Source organism: Scyliorhinus torazame, chromosome 15 (assembly GCF_047496885.1).
Source record: "Scyliorhinus torazame isolate Kashiwa2021f chromosome 15, sScyTor2.1, whole genome shotgun sequence".
NCBI lineage: Eukaryota > Metazoa > Chordata > Chondrichthyes > Carcharhiniformes > Scyliorhinidae > Scyliorhinus > Scyliorhinus torazame.
In genome coordinates this window covers 52,548,440-52,573,304 of record NC_092721.1, presented here as the reverse complement: position 1 = coordinate 52,573,304, position 24,865 = coordinate 52,548,440, and the positions used below count along the sequence as shown (strand labels likewise).

The 24,865-nt window shown below is 50.9% G+C and overlaps 1 protein-coding gene across 3 annotated transcripts in view; it reads left to right on the top strand.

The window, feature by feature from the left end:
* Positions 1-228: 228 nt before the first annotated feature.
* abcc4 (ATP binding cassette subfamily C member 4 (PEL blood group)) overlaps positions 229-24,865 on the top strand; it is a 742,685-nt gene continuing 718,048 nt past the window's right edge. For 2 of the 3 annotated variants that reach the window (XM_072476237.1, XM_072476236.1), the window contains exon 1: positions 229-362. In XM_072476237.1, the coding sequence (XP_072332338.1) occupies positions 289-362 (74 nt within the window). In that variant the 5' untranslated portion in view covers positions 229-288. The remainder of the gene's footprint in view (positions 363-24,865) is intronic. The other variant, XM_072476238.1, reaches the window with a different exon arrangement.

The following is a 24,865-nucleotide window of genomic DNA, read 5'->3' as shown; positions in this document are numbered from 1 at the left end:
CAGATTGACTCTCCACAGTAGCAAAAAGAGTTTTTGCACCATCTTCGTGGCTGGTTGCCTAGCTTTATTTCTTTGGGAAATGATTGGTTGACAGAGAGCCCACGCAATGTCCCCGCTGCGGGGGGTAACACGCGACAGGTGGACACGCCAGCTCGCGCGCGTTCGGCGCCGCCGGGTCAGAGACGGGAGCGCGCGCTGGGTGATCTTGCAGCCGGAGCGTGTGCCCGCCCCGCGCTCGCGCACAGGGAGCTCACTCGCTGCTCCACACAAACCGCTGGGCCGGCGAACATGGAGCCCGTCCACAGAGAGGAAAACCCAAACCCGCTGGCGACGGCCAACATCTTCTCCAGTGTCTTTTTCTGGTAAGTAAGTTTTGTGGACAGGATAGTTTTGTTTTTTTCTCTCCCACGCCCCGATCAAGGTGCACTATTAATTTCAATGTCGCTTTGTCAGTGTGGTGGCGTTTAGAATGTTTCTTTACCTGAGGGGCGGACTGACAAGTTGTCAGTTGTCATTGTGCCTGGCCCGCTGTATTGTGCCTGGCTCTCGCTGTATTGTGCCTGGCCCGCTGTATTGTGCCTGGCCCGCTGTATTGTGCCCGGCTCTCGCTGTATTGTGCCTGGCCCGCTGTATTGTGCCTGGCCCGCTGTATTGTGCCTGGCCCGCTGTATTGTGCCTGGCCCGCTGTATTGTGCCCGGCTCTCGCTGTATTGTGCCTGGCCCGCTGTATTGTGCCTGGCCCGCTGTATTGTGCCCGGCTCTCGCTGTATTGTGCCCGGCTCTCGCTGTATTGTGCCCGGCTCTCGCTGTATTGTGCCCGGCTCTCGCTGTATTGTGCCTGGCCCGCTGTATTGTGCCCGGCTCTCGCTGTATTGTGCCCGGCTCTCGCTGTATTGTGCCTGGCCCGCTGTATTGTGCCTGGCCCGCTGTATTGTGCCTGGCCCGCTGTATTGTGCCCGGCTCTCGCTGTATTGTGCCTGGCCCGCTGTATTGTGCCCGGCTCTCGCTGTATTGTGCCCGGCTCTCGCTGTATTGTGCCTGGCCCGCTGTATTGTGCCCGGCTCTCGCTGTATTGTGCCTGGCCCGCTGTATTGTGCCTGGCCCGCTGTATTGTGCCCGGCTCTCGCTGTATTGTGCCTGGCTCTCGCTGCCACCTCTTGCTTTCCAGTGACAGGCCCCAGGATCGTGCCCGCTGTCCGCGGCAGTGTTGAGTTTCCCCCCCATCAGGGTCTGTGCCGGGTCTCCTCCGCCTGTCAATCAGGCCGCGGATTCTCACTGAGCAGCATCCTCTCCAGGGTGAAGGAGAGGGGCACCCTCACCCCCCCCCCCTCCCTCCCTCACCTCCCTCCCTCCCCCCTCTCCCTCCCTCACCCCCCCTCCATCCCTCACCCCCCCTCCCCTCCTCACCCCCCCCTCCCTCCCCCCTCCCTCACCCCCCCTCCCCCTCCCTCACCCCCCCTCCCCCTCCCTCACCCCCCCTCCCCCTCCCTCACCCCCCCTCCCCCTCCCTCACCCCCCCTCCCCCTCCCTCACCCCCCCTCCCCCCTCCCTCACCCCCTCCATCCCTCACCCCCCCCTCCCTCCCTCCCTCCCTCCCCCCCCCTCCCCCCCTTACCCCCCTCCCTCCTCCCTTACCCCCCTCCTCCCCTACCCCCCCTCCCCTACCCCCCTCCTGTATGTGAAATTTCTGCCTGATTCCGAAAATTATGAGGGCGTTTTTCATGACTCGTCCTGTGAAATGGGAGCCTTGATCGGACTCTATACTGTGCGGGAGGCCCCATCTTGTAAAGGTGTGCTGTGTTAATAGTTTAGCTGTTGTCTTGGCTGTATTCATTCTCGATGGAAAAGCTTCACCCATTTTGTGAAGGTGTTGATGACGACCGACGCATACTTATAACTATTTCTGCAGGGGGGTAGGGGTCCTATGTAGTCTATCTGCAAATTCGTCCAGGGGCCATTAATGGGGTGGGTGTGACTAAGCTGAGCCTTTCTTGCATATCTGTCCGGATTGTTCTGGGCACAGATCAAGCAATTTTCAATGTAGTGAGTAACATCGGCTTTTAAATCAGGCCACCAGCAGAGCGGTCTGAGGTGGGCTAGGGTGGGTTCAATGCCTTGGTGTCCATGATTGTCATGGACCTGACAAATAATTTGGTTCCTGTCCATGCTGGGAACTACATAAATGCCTTCTTTTAAAATCACACCGTCGTGTGTGGTGGTTGTGTTTTTAAACTTGTCGTACGGGGCTGGGAAGGTTCCTTTTAAAACTTCCCTGAGTTTTTCATTTTCCTTCTGTGCCTTTGCTAGATCCTGAATGTTGGTCTGTGAGACCTGAATCGCGTGTACTGGGGTGCCCTCGGGGAGGGGGTTCCAAAAGTAACCATGTCTGGAACCTGCCTTCGCTAGGGCTTCTGCTTTAACGTTACCGGGGGGGGGGGGGGGGGAAGTACGGTGATGACTGCAAACCTTAACGCTGCCATATTTTCTATTTTTAGCTGTCTCTAGGATATGTCGGAGTAATGGGGCTGAGGGTAGGGGCTTTCCGTCTGCAGAAACAAATCCTCTAGTTTCCCACAGGGATAGGAATTCCGTTAAGCTGTTACAGACATATAAGCTGTCCGAATAGAAGTCTGCTGGGGTCGGAAACGAGTCAGGGTGGTCTACAATGTACGCTCTGGCTGCCAGTTCTGCTGCCTGTGAGCCTAGATGTCCTGGCAACTTTAGTGAAATCTCATCTAGGGCGCATCCCTGCGCGTCCTCTACATAAATACTGCAACCGGTAATTCTCTTTCCGTTCAAAACTGTGGAGGAGCCATCCACATAAATTTTCAGGGGTCTCTGGGGTGTATTACCTGCTTTCCTGGGAGCTGACTTGGGTATAAATGGGCCTGTGTTGTGTTTTGTGGTGATGATCTCACACTCTTGTGGGGTACCTGCATATTGCAAATTATCGGCTCGGAAGACGTGAGTGTTGGTTGTTTTGACTGTAAAGTCCCGTCCCTGCAAAAGAAGGGTCCAACGGGCTGCGCGGATTTGGCTGACTGTGCCATCTTTAAGTCGACCATCTAATAATAGCTGTGTTGGGGTGTGTTCAGTGAGAATGATGATGGGGTTGAGTCCTGTAATGTAGGCGAAGTACTGTACTGCCCAAACAACTGCGAACAGGTGCCTTTTGCAGGCAGAAAATCATCGCTCGACAATATCTAACACGCGTGAGACATATGCCACGGGGTGTAATTGGTCATGGCGTTCCTGGAGGAGTACGGCGAAAGGGTTCGGTCGGTGCTTGCAACTTCAGTTGTGTACGGGGAAAGTGGATCTGGGACCTGTGCTGAGGGCTCTTTTTAAAGCATCCACGGCATCCGTGTGCTGTGGGAGCCATTCCCAAGGTGCAAGCTTCTTGAGAAGGTCGGATCGGGGCGCTGCTTTTGTGGCGAAACCGTCGATATGGTTTCGGCAGTAGCTAACCAGTCCTAAAATTGACCGGAGGGCTGAGACATTATGGGGAAGGGGCAATTTGACGATGGAGTCAATTCTCTTTTGCTCGATCTCGCGTTTACCATGTGTGATTACTGTACCCAAGTAAATCACTTTTTCCTGCAAAATCTGGGCCTTCTTGGGGTTGACTTTACATTCAATTTCTTTTAGGAGTGCTAGGATGTGCTCTCCCTTTGTGTCTGTCTGTAGTAGCAGGTCATCTACATACTGGACCAGGCCATCGGGGCGGGAAAATCTTGCTAGTCCATTTGCCAGCTGTCGGTGGAAAATGGAGGGGTAATTGTGGAAGCTTTGTGGGAAGCACGTCCACGTATTAGTGTCCCTGGAATGTAAATGGCCTGTTTGAGCATGGTCTCGGGACTCGTGGCTACGGTGGGGGCTGCTTCTGGGGTTACTTTGTTTAGTTTCCGGTAATCAATGGTCAGTCGCCATGATCCATCGGGTTTCCTGACGGGCCAAATTGGTGCGTTGTTTGTGGAGGCTACTGATCTGAGTACACCTTGATCAAGAAGACTCTCTATTCTCCCTCTGCCTCTTGGGGAAAACCATACTGCTTTTGGGGTCTGGGGTCGGGACCTGTAATATTCACCAAGCCAGCCATTTTGCCACAGTCATGCTTGTGCTGTGCAAATGCTCCTTTGTGTTGCTGCAGGACTTCCCTAACCTGTTTGTCCTGACTAATGGCTCGCGGGTCGAACCAGAAGTCTCCTACTGAGCTAATCCTGTTTTCATAGTCTCCAACTGTGAGCGTGGCGGGGGCTCGTGCTGCCTTTGCCATTCTCCAAACACATTTATTAACTGGTTCAAAAGAGAGGTTGTGGGAGCTCATAAAATCGATTCATAGGATGTGTTCAGTTGTCTGGGGTAGATCGACCAAAACTACGTGGTGTTTAGTTGTGATGTTCCCTATTTGTATCGCTACAGGGGCTGTGATGTGTTCTTGTCGTAAATGACCTGTAAAGCCGCTGAGTGTGATGGTGTCTGTTGTGGGCCACGTGTCTCGCTGAAACATCGTGGAGGAATAGTGTGGTGCGGGACCCTCCTGTGTCCCAAAGAAATTCTACGGGGTGTCCATGGACTTTGCCTGCTACGACCGGTCTACCGGACTTGTCCCAAAGGGTGTCGCAGACCCAAATTGGGGAGCCCAAATACCTCAGTCGGTGCCGTTCATGTCTATGTTCTCTGAACGGGCGGTAACGCTATGGATTGGCTTTGCCCTATTCTTATTTAGGGTGATTGTCTGCTGCTTTTGGGGCCCATTGCACTCTCATGCAAAGTGTCCTAATTGTCCACAGTTGTAGTATTCCTGGGGTTTTGGCTGTGGTGGGCTGTTCCTGCCCTAATTTACCCATGCGGGGTTCTGGTGCGCTTTAACTGGATTCATGTCTGCCTGCTGTTCCTCGGGTTTTGCAAATGCGGTTTTGCCTTGGACTGATTGTTCCCAAGTGCGGGACAATCTTTTAAAAACCCATTTCTCGTTGTGGGCCTCGGCTGATGGGTCGTAATTTGCGCAAGCTCTCAGTCCTGCCTCTGTCGCATGAGAGACTAGGATTCAAGTCCATTTGGCCATATTATCTGCGGACAAATGGGCACGGGCTAACTCTCCGAAAACACACAGTTAAATATACTCATGCACAAAAACTACAGACTAAACTATCACTGCTGCTAAAGCCTATGCTTAGCTTTGGGCACCCACTCAGTCAGAGGAACAATGGCCGTTGTTAGGTTCTGAGGCTGCTGGGGTTGAAGTGGTGAAGGGGAACAGCTAAGATCGTCTGTCTGGTAGCGTGCGTTGACCTTGGACTTACTTGTTCTGGTGCAGCTGTTGGGCAGGTCTCTCCTTGGTGAGAGCTGGAGCCAAGAGAACGATTCTCTCTTGGGGCATCCTTCTTATACCCAAAAGGGGCTTCGCGTGCTTTTGGGCGGGCCTTGAACTTGGCCCCAATTAATTGGGCCATTTCTGAATAATTCCTATCGATTTCCTCCAATAAAGGGGTGGGTGCCCTGATGGCTGGGCGTGTCCTAGGTGGCCGTTGGCCTTGCTTTGTTCTGGTCTCCGCTGGCGCCGGGGTGTCTGCCTTGGGTATTGTTTACTTAAATGTTACTCTTTTGTCCCCGGAGATGGCTCATTAGTATGGCTTTGCAGTTTTGGTCTTGTCTGGGAGCTGCGGCTCCAATCAACAGACAAACCCTGCACCTGCTTGCTTTCTCAGTATTGTCCATTTTCCCTGCAATCTTTGCAAAGTGTCCTTTTGTAATCGGGAAGTGGCCATCCCAGATGGCTACACCCCCTCACCCATTCCAACCTCCTTCCAACTTTCTGCCCTTCACTCCATCAGGTCTAACCCCGACTTTGTCTTCAGACCTGCCGACAAAGGGGGTGCTATTGTCGCCTGGCGTACTGACCTAAACCTCGCAGAGGCTGAGCGCCAACTCTCAGATATTCCTCCTACCTCCCCCTGGATCATGACCAGATCACTAAACATCAAGCCATTATCTCCAACACCGTTAGTGACCTAATTTCCTCCAGATGCCTTCCCCCTATGACTTCCGTAGGTTTCATAGTTGGCCGCAGAAAAATACTTTTCACTGTACTTCGGTACATGTGACAATAAATCAAATCAAATCTTCTTTTACTTCCCAAATTGTAAAGAGAACAAAAAATATGAACGGCCAAACAGTAGAGAAACTAACATCAGAGGGCGCAACAGATGTAATGTTGTGGCTATTAGCACCTCGTTTCCCTGGGTTTCTGTGGCTATGACTCATCTTTCATTCTCATTCCACAGTATAAATATTTCCCACTTTCTCGGTCTGATAGCTTTGACAAAGGGTCATTTGTTCTCAAAATGTCAACTCTTTTCACTCCCTACAGATGCTGCCAGACCTGCTGAAATTTTCCAGCATTTTCTCTTTGATAGCAAATGAATTTCAAAATAGATAAGTGTGATATTACAATTTGGGAAGTAAAAGAAGATTTGATTTGATTTATTGTCACATGTACCGAAGTACAGTGAAAAGTATTTTTCTGCGACCGAGGAACGTACACAGTACGTACATAGTAGGCACAAGAATAATCAACAGAGATCATTGATAAATGGTACATCGCCTAAACAGTGATTGGTTACAGTGCGGAACAAGGGGTCAAACAAAGCAAATACATGAGCAGGAGCAGCATAGGGCGTTGTGAATAGTGTTCTTACAGGGAACAGGTCAGTCCGAGTGGGGGTCGTTGAGGAGTCTTGTAGCTGTGGGGAAAAAGCTGTTCCTATGTCTGGATGTGCGAGTCTTCAGACTTCTGTACCTTCTGCCTGATGGAAGGGTCTGGAGAAGGCAATGTCTGGGTGGGAGGGGTCTCTGATAATGCTGTCTGCCTTCCTGAGGCAGCGGGAGGTGTATACAGAGTCAATGTGGGGGTGACAGGTTTGTGTGATGCGTTGGGCTGAGTTCACCACAGTCTGCTGTTTCTTGCAATCTTGGACCGAGCAGTTGCCATACCAGGCTGTGATGCAGCTGGATAGGATGCTCTCTATCACACATCTGTAGAGCTTTGTGAGAGTCAATGCAGACATGCCTAATTTCTTTAGCTTCCGTAGGAAGTAGAGACATTGTTGGGCTTTCTTGACTGTTGCATCAACGTGAGTGGACCAGGACAGACTGTTGGTGATGGTGACCACCAGGAACTTAAAGCTATCGACCATCTCCACTTGGGAGCCATTGATGCAGACGGGAGTGTGTGTTGTGCTGCGCTTCCTGAAGTCAATGATCAGTTCCTTGGTCCTTCCAACATTTAGAGAGAGGTTGTTTTCGGTACACCGTGCAATCAAGCAATCCCTTCTGTAGTCTGATTCGTCTTTGTTTGAAGTTCCTCCCTACCTTCCTTTTGCTACTCTCAGTAACGATGAGGTCCTACTTTTTAAACTTACTCCCTAGCTCCTGAAAATCTGATTGTAGGACATAAATATTTGCCCTCTCTATGCCGTTGGTACCAGCGTATACTGCAACTACTGGTTCACTACCGTGCCCTGCAGAATATCTGTACACTTGCTGTAATGTCCTTTGCAAAGCAATGGGATTTGGAGAAGAACAAAGCTAGCTACCACCAGTAATAAAACAACCACCAAGAAATCAGTGATTACTTTTACACTATGTGGGATTCATGCAGGATCATAGATCATAGAATTTACAGTGCAGAATATAATGAGCATCGATGTTCCTCTCAGACCTCCTGTCAAGAATGTGGGAAGTTAATGAGATTATCAGTGAATTTGAGATGAAAATAAAATACAAACTAGTCATAAGACGAGCAGGCATAGAGAAATAATGAGATGCAATTTTCCCAGTAGCAAGATCAGAAGGAGTCTAGGGATATTAAGGTGCTGATGACCATCTCGGAGGTTTTACAAATGCTAACTTTGTTTTAAAAAAAATATTTTTATTAGGGTATTTGCAAGTTTTTATAATAATAACAATAACAACGACAAACATGGTACAATAAGCATTTCCACCCTCATCCCAATCATCACACCACCCAACAATAGAACAACAGTCTTTCTCTCCCCCCCCGCCCCCACTTTTGGAATTCTGCTTCTGCTGACATTTTAATTTTCCCCGAGAAAGTCGACGAACGGCTGCCACCTCCGGGTGAACCCTACCATTGACCCTCTCTTAAGGCAAACTTTATTTTCTCGAGACTGAGAAACCCAGCCATGTCACTAACCCAGGTCTCTGCACACTCGGGGGTTTTGAGCCCCTCCACATTAATAAGATCCGTCTCCGGGCTACCAGGGAGGCAAAGGCCAAGACGTCGGCCTCTTTCGCCCCTAAACTCACGGCTCTTCCGATACTCCAAAGATCGCCACCTCCGGACTCGGCACCAGCCTGATTTGAGTACCGTGGACATTGCCTTAGCGAAACCCTGCCAAAACCCTCTAAGCTTCGGGCATGCCCAAAACATGTGGACATGATTTGCTGGGCTTCCCTCACACCTTGCACACCTGTCCTATACCCAAAAAAAACTTGCTCATCCGGGCCACAGTCATGTGTGCCCGGTGGACTACCTTGAACTGTATCAGGCTAAGCCTGGCACATGATGAGGATGTGTTAACCCTGCTTAGGGCCTCCGCCCACAGATGCATCTCTATTTCTCCTCGTATCTCGTCTTCCCACTTGCCCTGAAGGTCCTCTATCGGAGTTTCCGCCGATTCCTAAAATTCCTGGTAGATATCTGATACCTTCCCCTCTCCCACCCGGGCACTGGAGACGACTCTGTCCTGTATCCCCTGTGACGGCAGCAGCGGGAAGGCCGGAACCTGTCTTTTCAAGAGGTTTCCGCACCTGCAGATACCTAAACCTATTCCCTGCTGGCAGTTCAAATATATCCTCCAAGGCTTTCACGCTGGGGAAGCACCCGTCTATAAATAGATCCCCCATCCTCCTAATTCCTGCCCTCTGCCGTCTCCGGAACCCACCACCCAGCCTACCCGGTGCAAACCCATGATTATTATAAATCGGGGTCCAAACCGATGCTCCCTCCACTCTCTTATATCTCCTCTACTGCCCCCAGATTCTCAGAGCCGCCAACACCACCGGACTTGTGGAGTGTCGGGCCGGCGAGAACGGGACAGGTGCCGTCATCAGTGCTCCCAAACTTGTGTCTTTACATGACGCTGCCTCCATCCGCTCCCACACCGGCCCCTCCCCCACTACTCACTTCCTAATCATGGCTATATTAGCCTCCCAGTAGTCATTGCAAAATTTCATCAGCGCCAACCCACCCTCCCCCCCCCCCCGACTTCACTCCAGCAACATCTTCCTCACTCGCGGCGTTTTACCTCCCCACACGAAGCCCAAAATAACCTTATTTACCCATTTAAAAAAGGCCCTCTGGATGAAGATGGGGAGGCACTGAAAGACAAACAGAAATCTGGGGAGGACCGTCATTTTCACGGTCTGTACCCTCCCCGCCAGTGATAGCAGGAGCATGTCCCATCTCTTAAAGTCCCCTTTCATTTGTTCTACCAGCCGGGATAGGTTTAACTTGTGCAGTGCCTCCCATTCCCGGGCCACCTGGATTCCCAGATACCGAAAGCTCCTTCCTACCATTCTAAACGGCAGCTCTCCCAGTCTTCTCTCTGCCCTCTTGCCTGGATCACGAACACCTCACTTTTCCCCATGTTGAATTTATACCCCGAAAAATGACCAAATTCCCCGAGGATCCGCATAACCTCCCCCATCCCCTCCAACGGGTCTGAAATGTACAAGAGCAGGTCATCTGCGTAAAGCTAAACCCGGTGCGCCAACCCCCCGTACCAGCCCTTTCCAGTTCCTAGAGGCTCTTAACGCCATGGCCAAATGGCTCTATGGCCGGAGCAAACAGTAGCGGAGAGAGGGGCAACCCTGCCTCGTCCCTCGATGTAGTTTAAAATACCCCGACCTCAGCCGGTTCGTACGCAGACGCGCAACTGGTACCTGATAGAACAACCGCACCCAGTCAATGAATCCCTCATCAAACCCAAACCTTCCCAGCACTTCCCACAGGTAATCCCACTCCACCTGATCAAAAGCCTTCTCCGCATTCATCGCTACCACCACCTCCATCTCCCCTCCTTCTGAGGGCATCATAATAACATTTAAAAGCCTTCGAACATTGACCGTGAGTTGCCTTCCCTTTACAAATCCCGTCTGGTCTTCCCCCCATCAGCCCCCGGGACACAATCCTCTATCCTTTTGGCCAGTATCTTATCCAGCAGTTTGGCGTCCACATTCAGTAGAGAAATTGGCCTGTATGACCCGCATTGCTCCAGATCCTTCTCCCGTTTCAGGATCAATGAAATCGAGGCCTGCGACATTGTTGGGGTGAGGACTACCTTCTCCCTTGCTTCATTAAATGTCCTCACCAGCAGTGTGCCCATTATCTGAAAACTTCTTTTAGAATTCCACCGGGTAGCCATCCGGCCCCGGGGCCTTGCCCGACTGCATGCCCTCCAGCCCCTCAATTATTTCCTCAATTTCAATTGGGGCTCCCAGCCCTTCCACCAGATCCTCATCCACCCTCGGGAACCTCAACTGACCCAAAGACTGCCTCATCCCCTCCACCCCAGCCGGGGGTTCCGACTCATATAATTTGCTGTAAAGGTCCTTAAACACCTCATTCACCTCCACTGGGTCCAGGACCGTGATCCCACTCTACGCTTTACTCTCCCTATCTCCCTGGCCGCCTCCCTTTTTCTGAGCTGGTGAGCTAACATTCTGCTTACCTTTTCCCCATACTCATGGATCACCCCCTTTGCCTTCCTCAGCTGTTTCACCGCTTTCCCTGTAGTCAACAGCCCAAACGTCACCTGTAATCTCCACCGCTCCCTCAGTAGCCCCACGTCGATGGCCTCCGAGTATCTCCTGTCCATCTTGACTATCTCCTCAACTAACCTATCCCTCTTAGCCCGTTCCACCGTTTCCCTGTGGGCCCTCTGACCACTGTCTTCGAAGCTTCCCAAACCGTTGTTGCAGAGACCTCCCTGTATCACTTGTTTCCAGGTAGTTTGGGATGGACTTGTTCACCCGCCCACAGATCGCTTCCTCTGCTAACAACCCCACATCCAGCCTCCATAGCGGGAGTTGTCCTCTCTCCAAACTAACCCGTATATCCACCCAATGTGGGGCAAGATCCGACACTGCGATTGCCGAGTGCTCAGTATCCACCACCCCCGGTGTCATAATATGCACCCATGCACATCATGAGATAAAAGCAGGCAGTGACAGACACCCAGGTGAGCCAATCAATATACAGAACAGAACACGACCAATCATAAGACAGGACACCAGAGGGGGACTTCCAACTATAAAACACAGGATGCATCAGCGCTCTGCCTCTTTCCACTGGTGACCACTGTAGTGACAGTCAGGGTGTACAAATCATTCAACACCTTCTACGCGTGGATCAGAGCTCGCCTGGTCTAGATAGTTAATGTTAGTTTACTTTGAGTAGTAGAGAGTCAACCCACAGGCAGCTGTGTGCTTTGTTACTGAAGTTCAATAAATCTTATATTGAACCAACGCCTACGTTTGATGTATACTTGATCAGTTAACTGTATTGTGTACAGACCGTGTTGCCCCAGGGTGAACAACATGACATGATACCAGAAATGGCTACTGCTTCTAAGTAATTTATCTTCGAAAATTCACTGACGACCAGCAACTGCCTTCCAGCGGCATGGAAAAGACCCAGGCACCTCCGCCGCTCCGGATCTCCGGGACCCTTGGCGCCAACTGGCGGGTCTACAAGCAGAAATTCAGTCTATACATTGACGCCTCAGGCCTCGAAACTGCCTCCGATTCCCAAAAAATCGCACTGCTGCTGTCTACCGCGGGGGACCAGGCCATCCAAATCTTTAATTTGCTCACTTTTGCCGACGGTGAAGACAAGACCAAGTTCAAGACCGGTCTTAGCGAAATTCGACAGTCACTATGAGGCCGAGACAAACGAAAGCTTCGAGCGTTATGTCTTCCAGCAGCGCATTCAGGGTAAGGAGGAGCCTTTTCAGTCTTTTCTCACTCATCTTCGCATCCTAGCACAATCCTGCAACTACGGAGACACCGCTGACTCCCTCATCAGGGATCAGATTGTGTTTCGCGACCCTGCCAGTGGCCATTGAGACATACAAAGTCCACGAACAAACGAAAGGTCGCTATTCCTGCCTTAAGTCGCCAGAGCAGGACCAACGTGCCTCCCACGAGGCTGAGTGTGTACAGGCCATCACTCGAATGTGGGGCCTGAGCATCGATGAAGGCGCCCATTTTGCACCCTTTTCCAGGGGTCCCATGCAAGCGCACCACGGTCGGGAAAATGAAGTGGCTGAAGACTACACTGCACAGGTGCTAGCGGCGGCTGACCGCACTGCGCATGTGCGACGACGCGGCACCGCCCATTTAAAGCTGCAATGCCCTGCAAGAGGCAAGCGGTGTCTCAACTGCAAGAAGCTTGGCCATTATGCGGCTTTGTGCAGATCTGTACCTCCAACAGGGGCCAGCGATCCCAGTTTCAACGTAGATGAGTTCGCAGTGTGCAGCAAGGGCTGCTCGACTTGGAACCGGATCCCGTCACCGATCCAGACGACGACTGCTCGGAGCCCCCTTATCGACTGGGCATCATCACCATGCATGACAAGGCCTCCTCGCATTTACCAACACACACACCCATCCTGAACGTGGATTATGCGGACGAGTGGCGTGCCGTAGTACAAGTCAACAATTGTAGCATCCGGTTCAAGCTGGACACCGGTGCTTCGGCCAATCTAATATCCCAAGCATATCTTGCTCTTATCCAAAGGCAGCCTACCATTCTTCCTCTGGCCTGCCAGTTGCTCGACTACAATGGGAATGCCATCATGGCATTAGGGTCCTGTCACCTGCAGGTATCCAACAGGGCGATCAAGGCCACTCTGCGGTTTGAGATCGTCAAGCCCGGTAAGGCTTCTCTGCTTGGTGCCCATGCATGCAAGCTACTCCATCTCGTTCAGCGTGTATATGCCGTGTCCTGTGCCAACAGCACTCTTCAAGCCGACAATGAGGAGCTACTATTGCAATACCCGGATGTGTTCAGTGGGATGGGTACGCTGCTCTACCGCTATAAAATTCTGCTCCGGCCTGATGCGACGCCTGTCATTCATGCGCCATGCCGGGTGCTGGCGCCCATCAAGGACCCTCTGCTGTAGCGGGTCATACATCACCTCACATTGTTTTTCCTTTTTTAGTGGTTTGTAAAAATTATATTTTGAATAAAAACAAATTTAAAAAAGAAATACATCACCTCACAAATGGCTGGCAGAAAGGGCAATGCCCCCAATACTCGAATGTAAAGGATAACATAACTGTTGTTGAGGGGATCCTCCTGAAATTGGATCGCATCATAATTCCGCGCAGCCTCCAGAGCTTGGTGCTGACGCAGATACACAAGGGACACCTGGGTATTGAGAGGTGCAGACGCAGGGCCCGGCAGGCTGTCTACTGGCCCGGCATCAATGAGGATATCTCAAACATGGTCCTCAATTGCATGACCTGCCAGCGCTTCCAGCCCAAAGAAACGCTCCACCAGCATGAGATCGTGACCTCTTCATGGTCTAAGGTCGGAGTGGACCTTTTTCACGCCAACTGGGCGTGACTACGTCCTGATAATTGATTACTTCTCCAGTTACCCCGAGGTAGTGAAACTGTCGGACCTAACATACAGGGCCGTCATCAAGGCTTGCAAAGAGGCATTCGCCAGGCGTGGAATCCCGCTCACGGTCATGAGCGACAACGGTCCCTGTTTCTATAGTCAAGAATGGTCCAACTTCGCAAAGCAATACCACTTCCAGCACATCACCTCGAGCCCGCATTACCCGCAATCTAATGAGCAGGTTGAAAAAGGGGTCCATATCGTGAAGCAAATGCTCTGTAAGGCTGCGGTCTCGGCTTCGGACTTTAATCTTGCTCTTCTGGCATACAGGGCAACCACTCTGTCCAACGGTATGTCTCCGGCACAGCTACTTATCGTAACCTGCTGACGACTGTTCCGGCCATTCATGTACCTGACCTGGATCACCTTCCGGTGCTGCAAAAGATGCAGCAGATCAGAACCTGGCAGAAGCTGACATATGATGCTCCCGCTACGGATCTGCCGGTGCTCTCTGTGAAGGACGCTGTTGGCATCAAGTTGCCTGGTGGAGGCTGGTCAGCTCCAGCTGTTGTTGTTCGACAGGCTGCTCCCAGGTCGTTTGTGATTCGCATGGCTGATGGATCTATTGTGAGGCGTAACAGAAGGGCACTACGCAAACTTGCCTGCCCACCACCGGATCTCACTTTCCCAGATGTCGTTCTGCCCTATCCGGACACCTCGCTCCACGAGGCCACTAATCTGGCTGCATGGCAACTGGTCAAGACACCATCATCTCCGCCTCCACCTCTCAGGCAGTCCACAAGAATCCAACGACAGCCTCAACGACTGGACTTATAAATAGTTCCTTTGTATATATGTTATGTTTCTGCACGCTAGACACCTTACATGTACATATCCATCCACTCACCAATTGCTGTATATAGTTTCTCTTGTAAATGTCGTTTCTGCTCTAAGCAGCCAACAATTTTATAAAAAAGGGGGATGGCATAATATGCACCCATGCACATCATGAGGTAAAAGCAGGCAGTTACAGACACCCAGGTGAGCCAATCAATATACAGAACAAAACACGACCAGTCACAAGACAGGACACCAGAGGGGGGCTTCCAACTATAAAACACACAAGGCATCAGCGCTCTGCCTCTTTCCACTGGTGACCACTTTAGTGACAGTCAGGGTGTACAAATCGTTCAACACCTACTACACGTGGATCAGAGCTAGCGTGGTCTAGATAGTTAATGTTAGTTTACTTCGAGTAGTAGAGTCAACCCACAGGCAGGTGTGTGCTTTGTTACTGAAGTTCAATAAATCTTATTGAAACAATGCCTACGTTTGGTGTATGCTTGATCAGTTAACTGCATCGTGTGCAGTCTGTGTTACCCCAGGGTGAACAACACAACAGCTGGTATTAGAGCCCTGCTCAGAATCAAAAAGTTAGTGCGAGAGTATACCTTGTGGACATAGGAGAAAAATTTCTGGTATCCTTTGCCCTTGGCCGTGCAAACCTCCATGGGTCTACCCCCCCCCCACACACACACACACATCTATTCCATGTTAAAATCTCCCCCCATGATTAAGTTATGTGACTCTGGGATGTTACCTAACACCCGCCTCATTAATTCCACATCGTCCAATTCAGAACATATACGTTTATGAGTACTACCCGCACCCCCTCCAGCTTCCCACTCACCATTATGTACCGACCCCCCGTGTCAACGACACGATTCTCCCTGCCACGAATATCACCTGTTTATTAATCAAAATCGCCCCCCCCCCCCCCCCCCGCTCTTTGAGTCCAGCCCTGAGTGGAATACTTGGCCAACCCCCCCCCCCCCCCCACGTGCCCGGCCTCCTTGAGCCATCCCTCAGGCATTCGCCATTCCCGACCTCCCATTTTCCCCCTGGTAGCAGTTCCTCCCCTGTCAGCAAAGCAGCTCCCCCCCCCCCCTCCGGTAGCCAGAAACCCAACCCCCCATATCAAGCTCAAGCTTAACACCTGCTCGCCCCCCACTGTGCTTCCGTGAGTCGGCTGACCTAGCCGACTTGATAGCTCCCACCCATGGCGCCAAACAGTCTGCCTCCCCTTTGTTCTCTCACCACTCCCCCCGCCCCCCACTGTGCTTCCGTGAGTCAGCTGACCTAGCCGACTTGAAAGCTCCCAGCCATGGCACCAAACAGTCTGCCTCCCCATTGTTCTCTCACCACTCCCCCCCCACCACACACACACACACACACACACGGACATACATATTCAAAGCATCACATTCCCCAGTAAATAAACATCAGAAAAAACAGTGGAAAAACAACCACATAAAAAACAACCACAGAAACCACCCCCCCCTCCACCCAGCTCATAAGACAAAGTTAACTTTAGCCATCGAAACAGACCCTTATTGCACATAACACTACTTATTCAAACCAGCACAAAAGTGATTGTCGATAAATCGCCACTGCAATACTCTCCCCAAGGATTCCGTGTCTTAAGCTCACATCCAGTCTTTTTTCCTTGATGAAAGTCAATGCATTATCTGGTGTTTCGAAATAAAAATCCCGTTCCTCATGTGACTCACAGACACGCTGGGTACAACATCCTGAGCTTCACCCCCTTCTTAAAGAGGGACGATTTTGCCCGATTTAAACCCAACTTGCCTCTTGGCCAAATCCGCGCCCAGGTCTTGATAAATGCGCAGCTCACAGTTCTCTCACTTGCTGCTCCGTTCTTTCTTGGCCCACCGCAGAATGTGTTCCTTGTCCAGGAATCGGTGCAAACGTACCACCATCGCCCGCGGCGGCTCATTCGCTCGGGGCTTCTTCGCGAGGGCTCTGTGCGCCCTATCCACTTCCAGGGGCCGAGGGAATGCCTCAGCCCCATCAGCTTCTCCAGCATATTCGTCACATAGGCTCTCGCATCCGATCCCTCACTGCTCTCAGGGAGGTCGACAGTTCTCAGGTTCTGCCTCCTGTTCTCCAGGTCCTCCAGCTTCTCCTGCATTCTTTTCTGGTGGTTATTCATCATCTCCACCTTGGTCTCCAGCACAGTTAGGTACTCCTCGTGCTCGAACACCTTTTTCTCCATCTCCTGGATCGCACGTCCGTGGGTTTCTTAATTCTGCACCACCTGATCAATCAAAGCCTTGATCGGGTCCAGCGTGTCTTTCTTAAGCTTGGCGAAGCAATCTTCAAAAAACTTCACCAGTTGCTCTGTCGACCACTGCGCCGTCTCCCCGCAGCCCTGCTTCTCCGCCATGCTTTCCCGCGTTGCCAGCTGTGCTCGCGTCTTCTTTGTAGACCTTTGTCTTCTCACACGGCCACTTCTGGTCCACTTCTCCTTACACCGGAGGGGGATTTCGCCTCAACGTCTCACTCTCCCCCGATTTATCCAATAAAATCTGGAAAAAAACAGGAGAGAAAGGTCCAAATGTCCGTCACAGGAGGGAGCTATCAAATGTGTGATCTACTCCTCCATGGCCACCACCGGAAGTCACAAATGGTAACTTCTAAAAGCAAGGAATTTGAATGAGGTAGACTGCAGAATCCACAGAGGGGATTATCAAAGGGACTGAACAGCATAACTGTTTTACCTTTCATTGGGAGGCAGGCTAATTTCAATCCAACAGGTCAACTGGCAGTTTCATCTCTGATCCAAGCCATAGAGCCTACTCTTACTAACATTTAGAGCCATGGAGAATTGACAAAACTCTCTCCTGAAACGTCAGTTTTGTCATTTTCCCAGACTTGGTCATCTAAGCGGTGTTGTATGCAACTATTAACTGGATTTGACCTGTAGTGTTATTAAAATTGGATGTTGTTTTGGAAAAGGGGTAGCTCAGTGAATTCTGGGCATAGGCATATTTTGGGAACAAGAGATAAAACGATGTGCTAGTTATTCATATGTGTTAGTATCATAGTGTCGTATTTTGTCGTGTTTTTTTTCTTTTAATAAATATTCTTTCGTAATTGATTGCACGATTGCCCTGGTTCCTCACTGGACTGTATATTGTTCTGGAGGATAGCAAATGTTGTCCCCTTGTTCAAGAAGGGGAGTAGAGATAACCCTGGTAACTATAGACCAGTGAACCTTACTTCTGTTGTGGGAACAATCTTGGAAAGGTTTATAAGAGATAGGATGTATAATCATCTGGAAAGGAATAATTTGATTAAAGATAGTCAACACGGTTTTGTGTAGGGTAGGTCGTCTCTCACAAACCTTCTAGAGTTCTTTGAGAAGGTGACAAAGCAGTTGATGTGGTGTATATGGATTTCAGTAAAACGTTTGATAAGGTTCCCCACGGTAGGCTACTGCAGAAAATACAGAGGCATGGCATTCAGGGTGATTTAGCAGTTTGGATCAGAAATTGGCTAGCTGGAAGAAGACAAAGGGTGGTGGTTGATGGGAAATGTTCAGACTGGAGTGCAGTTACTAGTGGTGTACCACAAGGATCTGTTTTGGGGCCACTGCTGTTTGTCATTTTTATAAATGACCTGGAGGAGGGCGTAGAAGGATGGGTGAGTAAATTTGCAGATGACACTAATGTCAGTGGAGTTGTGGACAGTGCGGAAGGATGTTACAAAGGGACATAGATAAGCTGCAGCGCTGGGCTGAAAGGTGGCAAATGGAGTTTAATGCAGAAAAGTGTGAGGTGATGCATTTTGGAAGGAATAACAGGAAGACATAATCCCTGAAAGTTGCTACCCAGGTTGAGAGGGTTGTTAAGAAGGCGTACGGTGTGTTGGATTGGATTTGTTTATTGTCACGTGTACCGAGGTACAGTGAAAAGTATTTTTCTGCGAGCAGCTCAACAGATCCTTAAGTACATGAGAAGAAAAGGGAATAAAAGAAAATACATAATAGGGCAACACAACATATACAATGTAACTACAAAAGCACTGGCATCGGATGAAGATAAAAGAGAGAGACGGCTTCCGGGTGCGGCGATGACCAGCTGAGTCGCACGTTTCGGCAGCTCCCAGTGAAACGGACTTTTGGGCTCTTGATAGGAGCCCCAACGGCAATTTTGACGGCTAAAAACACTGTGCGGTAAACCAGAAGGGAATCCCCCCTGGATACGGATGAAAAAAGGAGGAGAAAGTGGCCGGATTGCAGTGGATCCTTTAGAACAGCGGCAAGGAAGGCAAGCAAAAACCAAGATGGCGTCGGAAGGTGGCAGTTTAACATGGGGCCCTGAACAACAAGAGTTCTTGAAATGCTGTGTGGAAGAGCTCAAAAAGGAAATGAAGAAAGAGCTGTTGGCCCCGATACTACAGGCGATCGAAGGGCTAAAGGAGGAACAAAAGACCCAGGAGCGGGAGCTTCGGGTCGTGAAGGCAAAGGCAGCCGAGAATGAGGACGACATACAGGGCCTGGTGGTGAAGACGGAGACGCATGAGGCACATCAGAAACGATGTGTGGAAAGGTTGGAGGCACTGGAGAACAACGCAAGGAGGAACAACCTGAGGATTCTTGGTCTTCCTGAAGGTGCGGAGGGAGCGGACGTCGGGGCATATGTGAGCACGATGCTGCACTCGTTAATGGGAGCGGAGGCCCCGGCGGGTCCGTTGGAGGTGGAGGGAGCATACCGGGTGATGGCGCGAGGACCGAGAGCAGGAGAAATTCCCAGAGCCATAGTGGTGAGATTCCTCCGTTTTAAGGATAGAGAAATGGTCCTTAGATGGGCAAAGAAAACTCGGAGCAGTAAATGGGAGAACGCGGTGATCCGCGTTTATCAAGACTGGAGTGCGGAGGTGGCGAGAAGGAGGGCGAGCTTTAATCGGGCCAAGGCGGTGCTTCATAAAAAGAAGATAAAATTTGGAATGCTGCAACCGGCAAGACTGTGGGTCACATATCGAGGGAGGCACCACTACTTTGAGACGGCGGATGAAGCGTGGACTTTTATTGTGGAAGAAAAACTGGAATGAGCGGGTTATTAAAAAGAACGTTTGAACAAAGTGGTGGGGCGAATGTGGGGGGCGAAGAGGGGGGTTAAAAAGGGGGGAAAGAGGAGTTTTATGTACTAATCCTGCGATGTGGTAACTTTTCTCTCTTCCACAGGTGGTGATGGGGGGAGGTGGAGGAGATGGGGCGTTGGCCATTGGGGGCGGGGCCAAGGGAGAAGGCTTGGTTCCCGCTCTATGATAATCATGGCGGGAATAGAGAAGCAGGAAGGAGGGGGCGTCGCACGGTGCGAGCCGAGGTCACGGGGGGAAGCCGAGGTCGGCCAGAGTTTGCTGACTTCTGGGAGCAACATGGGGGGAGTAATTACGCTAGCGGGGGATCTAGCGGGGGGGGGGGGGTGGGAGGGGGGAATTACTGGGTTGCTGCTGCTGGGGAGAGGGGGGAGCTGGTATGGGAGGGGATGGACGGGGGGGCACCGCCTGGGGGAGATACAGCTGTGTGGGAACCGGGTGAGGAGCTGGAAAAAGGGGATGGCTAATCGACAAGGGGGGGGGGGGGGGGGGGGGAGGGTAGGAAGCCCCCCAACCCGGCTGATCACGTGGAACGTGAGAGGGCTGAACGGGCCGATAAAGAGGGCACGGGTACTCGCACACCTTAAGAAACTTAAGGCAGATGTGGTTATGTTACAGGAAACGCACCTGAAACTGATAGACCAGGTTAGGCTTCGCAAAGGATGGGTGGGGCAGGTGTTCCATTCGGGGCTAGATGCGAAAAACAGGGGGGTGGCTATATTAGTGGGGAAGCGGGTAATGTTCGAGGCAAAGATTATAGTGGCGGATAACGGGGGCAGATACGTGATGGTGAGTGGCAAACTACAGGGGGAGACGGTGGTTTTGGTAAACGTATATGCCCCGAACTGGGATGATACCAATTTTATGAGGCGGATGCTAGGACGCATTCCGGACCGAGAGATGGGAAAGCTGATAATGGGGGGAGATTTTAATACGGTGTTGGAACCAGGGCTGGATAGGTCGAAGTCCAGGACTGGAAGGAGGCCGGCAGCAGCCAAGGTACTTAAAGATTTTATGGAGCAGATGGGAGGTGTAGACCCGTGGAGATTTAGCAGACCTAGGAGTAAGGAGTTCTCGTTTTTCTCCTATGTCCATAAAGTCTACTCGCGAATAGACTTTTTTGTGCTGGGAAGGGCGTTGATCCCGAAGGTGAGGGGAACGGAGTATACGGCTATAGCCATTTCGGATCACGCTCCACACTGGGTAGACTTGGAGATAGGGGAGGAAACAGGAGGGCGCCCACCCTGGAGAATGGACATGGGACTAATGGCAGACGAGGGGGTGTGTCTAAGGGTGAGGGGGTGCATTGAAAAGTACTTGGAACTCAATGATAATGGGGAGGTCCAGGTGGGAGTGGTCTGGGAGGCGCTGAAGGCAGTGGTTAGAGGGGAGCTGATATCAATAAGGGCACATAAAGGGAAGCAGGAGAGTAAGGAACGGGAGCGGTTGCTGCAAGAACTTTTGAGGGTGGACAGACAATATGCGGAAGCACCGGAGGAGGGACTGTACAGGGAAAGGCAAAGGCTACATGTAGAATTTGACTTGCTGACTACGGGCACTGCAGAGGCACAATGGAGGAAGGCACAGGGTGTACAGTACGAATATGGGGAGAAGGCGAGCAGGTTGCTGGCACACCAATTGAGGAAAAGGGGAGCAGCGAGGGAAATAGGGGGAGTGAGGGATGAGGAAGGAGAGATGGAGCGGGGAGCGGAGAGAGTGAATGGAGTGTTCAAGACATTTTATAAAAAATTATATGAAGCTCAACCCCCGGATGGGAGGGAGAGAATGATGGGCTTCTTGGATCGGCTGGAATTTCCCAAGGTGGAAGAGCAGGAAAGGGTGGGACTGGGAGCACAGATCGAGGTAGAAGAAGTGGTGAAAGGAATTAGGAGCATGCAGGCGGGAAAGGCCCCGGGACCGGATGGATTCACAGTCGAATTCTATAGAAAATATGTGGACTTGCTCGCCCCGGTATTGACGAGGACCTTTAATGAGGCAAAGGAAAGGGGACAACTGCCCCCGACTATGTCTGAAGCAACGATATCGCTTCTCTTAAAGAAGGAAAAGGACCCGCTACAATGCGGGTCCTATAGACCTATTTCCCTCCTAAATGTAGATGCCAAGATCCTGGCCAAGGTAATGGCAATGAGAATAGAGGAATGTGTCCCGGGGGTGGTCCACGAGGACCAAACTGGGTTTGTGAAGGGGAGACAGCTGAACACGAATATACGGAGGCTGTTAGGGGTAATGATGATGCCCCCACCAGAGGGGGAAACGGAGATAGTAGTGGCGATGGATGCCGAGAAAGCATTTGATAGAGTGGAGTGGGATTATTTGTGGGAGGTGTTGAGGAGATTTGGTTTTGGAGAGGGGTATGTTAGATGGGTGCAGCTGTTGTATAGGGCCCCGATGGCGAGCGTGGTCACGAATGGACGGGGATCTGCATATTTTCGGCTCCATAGAGGGAAAAGGCAGGGATGCCCTCTGTCCCCATTATTGTTTGCACTGGCGATTGAGCCCCTGGCGATAGCGTTGAGGGGTTCCAAGAAGTGGAGGGGAGTACTTAGAGGAGGAGAAGAACACCGGGTATCTTTGTATGCGGACGATTTGCTACTATACGTGGCAGACCCGGCGGAGGGGATGCCAGAAATAATGCGGATACTTGGGGAGTTGGGGATTTTTCAGGGTATAAATTGAACATGGGGAAAAGTGAGTTGTTTGTGGTGCATCCAGGGGAGCAGAGTAGAGAAATAGAGGACCTACCGTTGAGGAAGGTAACAAGGGACTTTCGTTACCTGGGGATCCAGATAGCCAAGAATTGGGGCACATTGCATAGGTTAAATTTAACGCGGTTGGTGGAACAAATGGAGGAGGATTTCAAGAGATGGGATATGGTATCCCTGTCACTGGCAGGGAGGGTGCAGGCGGTTAAGATGGGGGTCCTCCCGAGATTCCTCTTTGTGTTTCAGTGCCTCCCGGTGGTGATCACGAAGGCTTTTTTAAAAAGGATTGAAAAGAGCATCATGGGTTTTGTGTGGGCCGGGAAGACCCCGAGAGTGAGGAAGGGATTCTTACAGCGTAGCAGGGATAGGGAGGGGGGCTGGCACTACCGAGCCTAAGTGAGTATTATTGGGCCGCTAATATTTCAATGGTGAGTAAGTGGATGGGAGAGGAGGAGGGAGCGGCGTGGAAGAGATTAGAGAGGGCGTCCTGTAGGGGGACTAGCCTACAGGCTATGGTGACAGCCCCTTTGCCGTTCTCACCGAGGAACTACACCACAAGCCCGGTGGTGGTGGCTACACTGAAGATTTGGGGACAGTGGAGACGGCATAGGGGAAAGACTGGAGCCTTGGGGGGGTCCCCGATAAGAAACAACCATAGGTTTGCCCCGGGGGGAATGGATGGGGGATATGGAATGTGGCAAAGAGCAGGAATAACGCAACTGAAAGATCTGTTTGTGGATGGGAAGTTCGCGAGTCTGGGAGCGCTGACCGAGAAATATGGGTTGCCCCAAGGGAATGCATTCAGGTATATGCAACTGAGGGCTTTTGCGAGGCAACAGGTGAGGGAATTCCCGCAGCTCCCGACACAAGAGGTGCAGGACAGAGTGATCTCAAAGACATGGGTGGGGGATGGTAAGGTGTCATATATATATAGGGAAATGAGGGACGAAGGGGAGACTATGGTAGATGAACTAAAAGGGAAATGGGAAGAAGAGCTGGGGGAGGAGATCGAGGAGGGGCTGTGGGCAGATGCCCTAAGCAGGGTAAACTCGTCGTCCTCGTGTGCCAGGCTAAGCCTGATTCAGTTTAAGGTATTACACAGGGCGCATATGACTGGAGCACGGCTCAGTAAATTTTTTGGGGTGGAGGATAGGTGTGCGAGGTGCTCGAGAAGCCCAGCGAATCATACCCATATGTTTTGGTCATGCCCGGCACGACAGGGGTTTTGGATGGGGGTGACAAAGGTGCTTTCAAAAGTAGTGGGGGTCCGAGTCGAACCAAGCTGGGGGTTGGCTATATTTGGGGTTGCACAAGAGCCGGGAGTGCAGGAGGCGAGAGAGGCCGATGTTTTGGCCTTTGCGTCCCTAGTAGCCCGGCGCAGGATATTGTTAATGTGGAAAGAAGCCAAGCCCCCGGGGGTGGAGACCTGGATAAATGACATGGCAGGGTTTATAAAGCTAGAGCGGATTAAGTTCGTTCTAAGGGGGTCGGCTCAAGGGTTCACCAGGCGGTGGCAACCGTTCGTTGAATACCTCGCAGAAAGAGAGATGGAATGGAAAAAAGAAGGCAGCAGCAGCAGCCCAGGATCGGGGGGGAGGGGGGGGGGGGGGGAGGAGGAACCAGAAGGACTCTCAGGGTTGTTAATATATACTGTATAATATGTATAGGTCGTTGCTACAGATAATTATATATTGGACTGTTAAATTATATTTTTGGAGAGTGTTACTTGTGATAAGGCAGTTGCCAATTAGGGTTAGTTTTCATTTTTGTTATTTATTATTTATTCATTTTTTTTTGTTTATAAAATAGGTCATTGTTATAATATTGTGTAAAGGATGCACAATGTACTGTGTTGGTTGACCAAAAATTTTCAATAAAATATTTATCAAAAAAAGAAGATAAAAGAGAGAGGTTAGTAATAATGTTAGGTTTAGAATTAATTTTTAAAAGATTAGAACGAGTATAAGTTAAGTAAAAAGTTGATCTGTTTGTGAGAGTTCGCAGAGAGTTGCCTCGCTCCGGCACCATCTTGGTAAAGCCTTTTAGCTTTTATTGGTAGAGGGATTGAGTTTAGGAGCCGTGAGGTCATGTTGCAGCTACACAACACTCTGGTGCCGCCGCATTTGGAGCATTGCGTGCAATTCTGGTCACGACATTATAGGAAGGATGTGGAAGCATTGGAAAGGGTGCAATTTACCAGAATATTGCCTGGTATGGAGGGAAGATCTTATGAGGAAAGGCTGAGGGACTTGAGGCTGTTTTCGTTAGAGAGAAGAAGGTTAAGAGGTGACTTAATTGAGGCATACAAGATGATCAGAGGATTGGATAGGGTGGACAGTGAGAACCTTTTTCCTCGGATGGTGATGTCTAGCACGAGGGGACATACCTTTAAATTGAGGGGAGATAGATATAAGACAGATGTCAGAGGTAGGTTCTTTACTCCGAGAGTAGTAAGGGCGTGGAATGCCCTGCCTGCAACAGTAGTGGACTCGCCAACACTAAGGACATTCAAATGGTCATTGGA